This window comes from Dreissena polymorpha, chromosome 8, assembly GCF_020536995.1.
Source record: "Dreissena polymorpha isolate Duluth1 chromosome 8, UMN_Dpol_1.0, whole genome shotgun sequence".
NCBI lineage: Eukaryota > Metazoa > Mollusca > Bivalvia > Myida > Dreissenidae > Dreissena > Dreissena polymorpha.
The window spans coordinates 28,515,658-28,527,199 of NC_068362.1; the positions used below are offsets into that span (position 1 = coordinate 28,515,658).

The window sequence follows — 11,542 nt, forward strand, 5'->3', positions numbered from 1 at the left end:
ATTATATTCTTTGCTTTGTTTGGCTTTTTTAAGGACTAAATGTTATAAATTCAACATAATTCAATATGTCATCTAATAAAGAAAAAAATATTGATTACTCATCCAAAAACGTTTGATTTTGCCTTGCGACAGAAAAAAATACAGAAGAAAAGTTACACATTAATGGATTTAAACTGTTTTTAGTTATCTGATATAATCGTTTTGCAATATAATTTAAAACAGAAAAATTATTTTGCCGTCGTTCGAATATAAATTATATATCTACATGCATGTATAAAAATGCTTGAAAAATATACAAAATAAACAAGCACATTTATAATTTATCTAGAGTCCAACTCGGCCGGTCGGTCTTGCGTAAAATGCGAGAAGGGGTATGACGAGTACATCACCGGCTTGTTAGGGGCCGATGTGGACCCTAAACTAGCGTAGGCACCGAGATTTGAGTGGAGTCCGGCAAGCAAGGCCCCGTCATACGGATATGACAAAAGTCCACGTGGTGGCAAACTACCAGAATGCCAGGTATATGGTGAAAACGGATTGAGGGTCGGAGCGACCGCGAAGCCTGCTCCGGAAATGCTTCTCGGCGTAAATGCGGACTTAAATGAGGTTTCAATGTTCGGAATTCGTGGAGTGTAGCCGGAGATCGGCATCGTTGCGTAATGTAACATAGTCGAGTCAGGAATCCGCTCGTCATTGTTCGTTTTAAATAACTGATCAATCGCTTGGACCACGTCCCCGTGACAACCGTGAAGAATCATCTGCAGCACGTGTCGCTTGTGGGTTGGGAATATTCTGCAAAGCATGTCAACGGATTTTCTGTTACCCGTCTCGTCGTCGAAGCGCACAATGTCGTCATCGGCGCTGTGGTTGAAATGTTCCGGAATCGGAGAACCGGAAGAGGCTGTACTGTGAGGTGACGAGGTGCCACGGGAGTCAGCCGGCGAGCGCGGCGCTTCCCGGAGACCAGATGTGTAGATGTCAGAGACTCGTAGACGTTTTGCAGCTGTTGATATAAATATAAATAACATTAAAATGAGTCCACGTATTTACGTTACATAAATATAATTTTCGCATAATAACAATTTAATAACTTGTTCACAATTTTAACATTTACTTACTGTATATTTAATGGAAGAAATGTCAATATATGCGCATTCACGGTGATATTAATCATACATTTGTATTAAGAACAAAACAAAAAGATTCTCATAAACAATATAATTATAAACTGAGTACAAAATACTTACGAGGCTCATCGTTGTCGCTGCCATCATAGCTGCTGGTAGAACAGGCGTAACCCCGGGAGCGAATCCCTTCGTGGAACGCCGGTGTCATTTCGCGGCCCGCGGTCAGACCGGAAGTCTGGCTCGCATACATGACGTTCTCTCTCGCCTCTGTCTCCTCCTGCGCCTGTTGTCGCCTTAGCGCAACCTGGGCCGCCATCACGCGCTGGCGCTCCGAGATCAAGGTGCACTTCGCACATGTGCAATCTCTCCATCGGCAATAACGCTTGTGTCCCTTCAACGCTGACACGACGCCGTGGTTCCGGCAGCGCGCGCACTTCGGCGTCCGAGGGAATCTGTCTATTGTCCGCAAGAACATAGGTCCTGGTATCATGACAGCGCCTGTAGATTTAGCGTCTACAACGCTTATGTCGTCGTCTGTTCCGTTAGTCATATTTGTTAAGTTGACAATATTTTCGAATAGTTTATTCCAGATTGCAAAGCTTTCGACGGAGTGAAAGTAAACTCGATCACCGAGTATTTAACCTGCTACGTTGCCAATCACAGAAAGCGCCGCCCAAAAAATGAAATTTGATTCCTACGGGTAGAACAGCCAGTGTGGTAGTTTTTGGAGTGGGTGTGGACAATGTACGCGTGTCCAATAGTATAAGGATTTGAGAAAATATATGATTGTCTAACAATTGGAAAAACAACTTACCATTAGCCGTTTTAATAACTATAATCATAATGGTTAAATATGTATTTATTTATTGTAATATGCTTTAAATTCTATAGATATTATATAAACAAGTTTGTATTAAATAGTATTGCAATCGTTCATGAATCAAAATATGGATAATAAATAAATTTAAACAGTTTAATTTATTTCGTCGTATTTAATGTATTTACTTGAGTTGCAATCGTTCATAGATGAAAACACGGATTATAAATACAAATAAAATATTTCAATTGTATTCGTTGCATTTCGTGATATTAGTACGGTTTTGTTTAAAGATCGTGTGCATTTTACAAAATAAAACTATTTATTGCCAGTTATTTCGATGTATCAAAGATGTATAATGTTTACAACACTTACGATAACTTCATTTATAAGAAGCAGTACAATTTAAAATACTTATGTGTATGATTGTAAAAAATATGATATAAAGAATGATACCGAAACGTTCAATACCATCAATTATGGAAATTCTGGTATGAAGCTAAAGCGATAAATAATAATCATGACATAAAATATATATTTATTTTTTCAAAACAATTGAAATGTTGATGCAAGATAAACTAGAATACAATTTCAGAAGTAGAAGTAACATAAAATGAACGAAATTAAAGCTTTAATTAATTGCAAATAATTTGTTGCTAAAGTGCATTTAACTCTGACAGTTGCGCAATTTGGAGGTCCTGATTATTCTGTGCAGATTTTTTTGGTTCCGCAACAATTACGACTAAACGTGTCAGTGTCGGCGCATAATTTCATTTAAGATATCACTATACAATGCATAGTGCCATATACAAATTGTTAATTAATTTTGAATATCATTGTCTGTCCATTGTATAGGTTTGTTTATGATTGCGAGAATAAATTATTGACATTGAAATCGTATATACTCGATTTAATTAAACCTAAAAAGAGACTATTCAAAAGAAAATTGCAAAATACAATTTTTGTGTGTGTGTGTAATATTAAGCAAGGCAATAAAGAAATACAATAATAATTACAATGTATCTTTGTCTATGTATATTTTACAATAATAAATTGAGAAAATCAATTACACTTGTATGTAAATACATGTATAGCAAAATCATATGAACAGCAATAAAATACATAACAATTATGTAGCATTTTTTTGGAAATTTATTTAACTTAATTCATAAAATGAAAAGGATTTGTTGTTTTTTGTTGTTTTTTTTACCCAATTCCTTTATTACAAGTAATTGATTTTATAGAAGCTCGAACTTGCTGTATTACATTTAATATTTCAGTAAAATAAAGTGTTACAACTTTGCTTCTCAATAGTTAAATATACCTAATTATACATTTATATATAGGAGTATTATATGTAACTTTTTCAAATGCGATGCCGGTGTCAAACGTACAAATAACGCATTTGCGTTTTAATGAAACGTCAATATTTACATGGTCCGATGATTCAATGCGTTTTGCATTCACAACTTTCATTTATCACTTTTCAACGCCGCTGATCGTTCGCCCAGGTCTTTATTCGGTTAGTAATACGATCCGAGTTCTAACAGTTTAAAGACAAGAAATGTTAAGTTTGAGTCGCCTTGGAAGCCCTTATCAGCCCCTGATCTGGCCCTTAATTTCAGCCAAAGTCTAGCCCGGACCCATCGCGCTGGCGACGTAAGGGGTTGACACTTTTCAGTCATCACTTTCATCTATTTGAGGTTGGTCATCCGAGCTATAACCGTGTCAATGCTATCAGATTGAAACAAATGTAACAAGTCAGGATATCACTTGATCTAAGCTGCAATCTTCTCCGCCTAAATAAGTTATGTATTACGTCAGGTCTTTTTTGTTTTTAATTGAACGTTTATGCACTTTGATCACCGCTCAGTTTCATATTTCACGTCTGATGTACACTGCAAACGATCCTTTGAAGAAAGTGTCCAAGTTTTTGAATGAAGAATTGCATCATAACATGAAAGAGTTTAATTTGTTCTAAGTCATGCACTTTAATACGATAGTTTTTTTTAAGTCTGAAAACGGGAGGTTCTGTGTTCGACAATGCACTCATAGCGTTCTCAAGACTTGTAAACAACTAGTTTTACCCAGGAAACTGTATTCATTGCAATTTAGTTATAATGAAACGTTTAATCTGTCCATCCATTCCGCACACATATTATACTTCGGACATTACGAAGTTAAAATGAATGTCGTGAACGAACTTAATGATTTAATCAACATTAATAAACTGACATAGACAAATTTCAAATACAACGTAAACTATGATACAACTAATTTGCCGAAACAGTTTTGATGCACTGCAGACAAAGTTGAAAGGGTATTTCTAGTGTTTCAAAATAACAAACCAGGCACATGCTTAATGCGAAATAGGCGATACATATTACTACATGAACATATAATTAAGTGAAGTATGTTCACAACTTCTTCATTTATTCCCACCGGAACACTTATGTTTAATGTAGTTTATTTATTCAGGGCATTGTTTTTAAATAAAAAATGTTATATAGGTCACTTTATGAGTCACCTTTGACACGCAAAATAACTGGAATATCAGTACGCTGACCAAGCAAACGTAGGGCAATTTATCATAGAAGTTGTCTTGAATACCTGTAGAAACTCGTCTACAAGCCCAATCTGATATACCCCGTATCGTATCCCTGACTTTGACTCGCTGTTGACTCTAAAAAGGCATTTGACACTATTTACACACTTTCAAAACGTAATCGAGACTGATAACAAACAAGATACCGCTTTATGAGTATTCAATCATATTTTGCTACTGTTTTGTTTTTCTTCGTTAGTCATAGCCATGGGCTCGTGTCATTGGCTCTTTCTTTCATCAGGGGTATTAGTCAAGGAACTATCGGTTAAGGACCCCATAATGACAGGGTTAAACGCTGCTTTTGTTGTTATTGCGGGGATAATTGCTCGTCCGTTAAGAATAATAAAAGAGATACAAGAAGTATGCAGACAAGTGGCTACATGAGCTTGGCTCACTTGCACCCATTACACTTTAAACGATTCTAATTCTCTTTGCACAAAATCGTTCAAAACTTAAAAACTACTTAAAATGTTATAATCGATTTTCCTTAACGGGTTCTTTTATGTTACTTTTTACATTAAACGTTAAGTTTTATAAAGTGGTATTCAAACTGGAGGAAGTATACACATATATACACACGTTTATATTTGTTAACAATACATTTTAACATACACGTTTTGCAAGAATTTATGTTATAGAATGCGACCTATGTTTTGCATTGAACGAAAATAAGAAGTTCAAGTTGAATGCACGTGTATGCACGTACTAAAAGTCTCGTTCTATGATTGGCACGTATCATACATGTAGCGCCTAATCAGTCTCATTCAGCTGAATTAGAACATATTCGAGACAAAGTTTTCATAATAATTAAACAGCATAGCAAGATAAAGTAAAATACAATAAAATGAACTCATTGACATATGACGATTCAGATAACTAGCTAATTTGTTTTTTTATAAATCGCTGCCATATTAAATAATGAATTGTAAAAAAACATGCTACATGCAAATGGAGTCGGAATATTGTTGAACATAGTTTTGTTTGCAATTATATGCCAAATCATGGAAAGTACTTGTATGACAGATCGGGTTTTAACTAGCGCCATTCCATTGACACCTCTATGACATGAAGAACAGATTTGTCCCCCATGAGGTTCGTCCCATAACATAAATGCGTTCCACCCATTGCTCCGCGTGGGTCTTGTCGGTATTGTAAGGTATTGTAGAGGTGGTCAACACAGTGAACCGTGTGTGATACAGAATACGCACAATAACACTAATGAAAGTAATATCGGTGAAGAAAATAGATATATTTAGTATTGGATTTCAGAAATAGAAGAAAACTTGGATTTCGAAACCAGTGTTTCGAGTGCAAAAAAAAACGTGTTTTGGTTCGACGGTCTGAGAATGGGACTTGAATCCGAACTTACACGATGGAGTCCGTATCGTTTAACTTGATTTTGGGAGTGTTCGAAACGAGACGATTTTGCTTTATAAAGTAGTAAACCATTTTGTAAAAAAGAAAACGTCATTTTATTAGATTTATAAAATATGTATGAATTCGTTGTACTTACTGCTTTTAAGATCTGTTTTTTAATATAACCTTTATACGAAAGTCCCCGTGTTGAAACTTACTGTTTGAAAAAGTATTTTATTATTTTTTAATCAACGTCAGAAGCTTAAGAAGCAGAATCCACTTGATCGCAATTAATGAGAAGAGTGAAAATACTTCTTTTCTGGTGCCGTTATATAACTTCCACTAGAGTACCATGACTTATGTTAAAGAAACACAACATACTCTTAAATGACCGAAAATACCCCCAAAAAGAACCGCGACTTTCCCGCTATATGACCCCAGGAATACCCTTGAATGACCTGTTTGTACCGGACACCTTATTTATACTTACTATAAAATGCCCAAAAGCTGCCATAAAATAAACCGACCTACCATTTAATGACCCGACGTAGTCTAAAATGAAATTAATTACCATAAACTTCCTCTTCCTAAGCTAGAATTACTAAACCATTTAACATTTTATAAAAAAAAATCATTTACATTCAAGTGTTTAGTCTTTGTGTTAGCATGTTAAATTATATTACACTTTCATACAATATTTCTGAATTAATCCGTATGTTTATTGCATTTAAGAACATTAAGTTTACTATGCGCATATTAAAAAAGCATGTTATATTATGTCATTAGCTGTGTGTCATGTAACGTGAAAAACACCAGCTGCATATTATTACGCCATAGAATCGTAGGAAGTAGTTCTGCAGCAGGGACTCGGATTGGTAATTCAATTCTTTCCATTACCATTATACCTCATCTGATTCAAGTCAGGCAGTATAGGTTAACCCTTTTCCCCGAAGATACTATTTTGACGCATTTGTAGTCCTTTAGAAAGTTAAATTTTATCAAAGACCTTTATAACTAGTTTCACGTTTATATGGCTTCATTTTCCCTTATAAACTGATGAGCAGCAAACAGCATAAAACTTGAAAAGTCTGCGAGTTGCTCGAAGGCTGTTCTGGTTTTATGCTGTTTGCACATAGCCATTTTCACCTGGCTTCTGAGTGGGAAAGGGTTAAATTACCGCCGTGAAATGACTGAAATACTGTTGAAAATGTCAAACAAATATACAAAAACAAATGCAAACTTCTTACAGTTAAACAACTGCTGTTGCTTTAGCCGCGTCTAATACTACAACTACAGTGTGTACGTGCATGATTCTAACAGCATTACTCTTGGTGATCTTAACAATTCGAATATAATACGGAAGAAAATCTACTATCAAAGGACGAAATTATTATGGAATTAAATGACGATATCAAAATCGCAGACGAAAGAAAAAAATGACAAGGATAATGTTTCATATTAAAAATTACAAAACAAATTAAAATTTCTATTTGAATATTCGATTGAAAGTATGTTAAATCAGTGTCAATTTATTTTCAAATAAATCACATTTCTTCTATAAAAACGTTTTGTGATTAGAACAACATAATTTCCTTTGTAACATTATAATGACGTTTATACAAAGCACTTTGTAAATCATTTCAAGACACAAAAATAGCCCATGTTTTAAATGTAGCCTTTATACAGTTTTATTATTTTACTGACAGATTAATAATAAACAACATTTGAACGATCGAAGATATTAATATCTTGATCGAATGCATTTGACTAAACATACAATATCAAGATTTAATCATTGAATAAAATATAAACACTTTCTACTTTTTAACAACCGTTTCAGTAATTTCAATCATTAAAGAAAAGAACAAAATTACAATATGAACGAGTAAACTATCCGTTACTTTAGGTAGGTCCACAAAGGAGACCTCCTTAAAGAAGATTGTAAGATAATAAACGATCTAAAAACAATACAGTTAATTACTGTCGATTGCTTACTTGCCGATAGTGCATACCTTCCACAGAGGCCCGAAACAGATTTAAAATTAAACATCAGAACATGGAAATTACTACTACTGCTGCTACTGCTCTTGTTACTGCTGCTACTGCTGCTGCTACTGCTGCTGCTACTGCTTCTGCTGCTGCTGCTATTGCTTTTGCTACTTCTACTACTACTACTACAACTACTACTACTGCTACTACAACTACTTCTTCTACTACTACTACTACTACTACTACTACTACTACTACTACTACTACTACTACTACTACTACTACTACTACTACTACTACTACTACTACTACTACTACTACTACTACTACTACTACTACTACTACTACTACTACTACTACTACTACTACTACTACTACTACTACTACTACTACTACTACTACTGCTGCTGCTGCTGCTGCTGCTGCTGCTGCTGCTGCTGCTGCTACTACTACTACTACTACCACTACTACTACTACTACTACTACTACTACTTCTACTACTACTACTACTACTACTACTACTACTACTACTACTACTACTACTACTACTACTACTACTACTACTACTACCCAACACCACTACCAACACCACTTCTGCTTCTACTAGACTAAGTGCTTCCATCTACTTTTTTTTAATATTATTAATGGCTTTTCATAACATACTTTTGTTACTTAAAATAACATTTTGTGCCGCGTCGAATATATTGCTTGAAAGACCGTGGACGCGCCTCATTATTGCTTTTACAAGTCATTGTATCAATCAAGTGCCACGACCTATCAGCCAGTTTGTGTTCATATGTCAACCATTTGTAACACTTTCAATTCACGCCGTCACCTTATACTTTCACCTCTTGATTACTTATTTATTTACGCCTGTAAAAAGATACATTTTATAGGCGGGAATGTCTTCTAAATCGCAGTGGGGGACTTAACGCAATGGTCTCCAACTGGGGGTAAAGAAATTCAGGCGAAAGTCTGAATCGGTAAGTAAAAACAATACGTGTTGACAATCTGTGGTAATTATCGGAGTTCAATACCATCAAGGTGCGAGGGGCGTTGGGTGTAATCGAACGTTGTTTGTCTTTTACACCGCGACACACGATCGAGTTGGAATTTCTTCGGGACATGAATTTGCCAATCGATTCACGAATAATTTGAGTCCCGTTCTGTGAAAACCGGGTTTAATGCACGTGGTTCACGTGCGCTTAGGCTAATCATGTTCAACACTTTACGCCTAGACTGGAATAATTCCATTACCGCTTAAAGTGTCGCCCATAAATACCTGTAGCATGGGCGGACTTCACAGGCTAATCTGGGACAGAACTTAACGCACACGTATACATTGAGTCTTTTCGCAGGACGAGTCATAGTGTAATGCTAGTCTATATACACGTACTCCCAAAGCCTGCTAGTCTATATACACGTACTCCCAAAGCCTTTGTAAATTTTTACTATGGCGGCTCGGCTCTCAGCAACCCTTTGGGTTATAAAGCTGAGAGTTGAATAATTGCAACTAATTGTAATGCTTTTACCAGTGTAAAAAAAAATAAAAAGTGGAACTGTTAGAAGAGAACTAGAAGCTTTTTTGTGCTTCTAATTAATTACGACAATTATTATCAGTGAATTATCTTTTTAACCTCATACACGTTAATGTTATTTCAATTAAAAGAAAACTAAATCTCAAGATAATGATACATTATGAAAATATACATATTTTATAGTTATATCATTCAAAATATGTACGTCTTATCGTATTTGACGGAATAGAGTCTTAACAAGAACAATAACCACCGGGAAACACAGACATTATTTTTTACAACACATTTATGTCAGAACTATTTATGTGAAAGTAAAAATTATAGTAAAATTTGTTAAAATTGTAAAAGCGGTGAGATACGATGAATGTGTTTTGTCAGGATGAAAGAACTCCGTCATGCGAAAATGAGTCTTATATCATAGCGTCATTTGCGTCCAGCGTACCTCAGGACTAGACTACCACTTTGCGAAACCTGGTCAGTAGCTACTCTGTACACTTTACAGTGACCCAAATTTGTGCGGTCTAACAAGCGGAGAGCGTAGTGTCTGACCGGAATGCGCAGCCGGGTCAGTAGCTACCCTGTCCACTATACAGTGACGCAAGATATTGCGGTCTAATAAGCGGACAGCGTAGCGTCTGACCGTACTGCGCTGTCGGTCAGTAGCTACACTGTCAACTATACAGTGACGCAAGATATTGCGGTCTAATAAGCGGACAGCGTAGCGTCTGACCGTACTGCGCAGTCGGTCAGTAGCTACCCTGTCCACTATACAGTGACGCAAAATATTGCGGTCTAATTAGCGGACAGCGTAGCGTCTGACCGGACGGCGCAGCCTGGTTTGGGGAAATGATGTCAGCATAAAAAATATTACACATTTTAATATTAAGAGGCTGATAAGAGGACGAGCTTCCGTGGGCTGTGAAACAGTTGGTGCAGCGAGCCTACCGCAAACTTTGATTTTTTTTTTTGGACAGGCTCTTCAGAAGTGCAATGCATTTCCTTTAGATATACCTTTGATGATATTTTTAACCGCAATAGAAAACGCAGGTCAGACCGGTCCTTTAATGGCTTTATACGGCCAAAATAGATTTTAGAAAACACCGATACGCATAGTTAGAGCGCACTTGATTTTTCCCTCGAACAATTACACGTTAACCTAGGAACCGGGTTTATGTTAATGTCAATCGTGGACGCCGTTTTAATGTGTTCTCACGGCATACCTGGTAATCCTGCTGCGCCCTTGGTCGCCGAAAAAAACGCCAAACCGTTGTTACCGGGATATAAAACTTGATAGAACCGGTTATGCAACATGAAAACAAATATGTGCATGATCCTTATCATGTTCTGTAAGAATGCACATCAAAGCGCGTGTCTGTTAATTATTCTCATCGCCTTACCGGACCTTACTAATTAATATAGTACTCGCAGCGTTTATAGATCAAGATAAGGGCTCTGTAGTCACGTTCAAACTTGGTTAATTCATAGTGCCCAACAAATAAATAGCGCAACGTTTAGTTCGTAACCAGAGGGAATGCTAAAACCTTACAAAAAAGTTTCAAGTTTTTTTATGCTCTGCCCGTTGGATATAATAATTTGTTAGTTGTTGTTGGACTAAGTTTGCATATAGCAAGAAGTTTTTATAGTGTCGTGCGTCCGAATGTTCGTCTGAGTATGCGCCTGTACAAACATTTTAAGGACTATTGACCATCTTGTTCTTTGAAATTGATTACAGTTAGAGTTTTGCTCATCAAACTCAGTCGTTAATAATCAGTATTTGTTTAAATAACTTGCTTTTGTAAACGATACTTTTGAATCGATAGTGTTTCAATACATGTATATGCGACAACTGCAACAGGACCAGTATAATAATAACTACACGCATTGGCGTTGAAAGCGTGTTTCTTTTTATATATCGATTTGTAATTGAAAAAAGCATCTGTTTATAACAATTCAAAAATACTAATAAAGAAAGGACTTAGATGTAACTATCTTATGTACTCTTTGTCTTAAAAATCTCTTAGGTAAATCATCAAACTATTGGTTTGCTACTAACAAGTTCAGTGTATGCCAAAATCCATTAAATTATAAGTATAAAAATAGCATGTAAATG

The 11,542-nt window shown here is 35.9% G+C and overlaps 1 protein-coding gene across 1 annotated transcript; it reads right to left on the reverse strand.

Annotated features, from left to right (window-relative positions):
* Positions 1–320: 320 nt before the first annotated feature.
* Positions 321–1,632, reverse strand: LOC127840408 (doublesex- and mab-3-related transcription factor A2-like). Its single transcript, XM_052368822.1, has 2 exons — positions 1,248–1,632; positions 321–1,003 (listed from the first exon to the last, which is right to left on the reverse strand). Exons 1-2 carry the CDS (start codon positions 1,615–1,617, stop codon positions 321–323), a joined length of 1,053 nt encoding a protein of 350 aa, XP_052224782.1. The 5' UTR covers positions 1,618–1,632.
* Between the last annotated feature and the right edge of the window lie 9,910 nt (positions 1,633–11,542).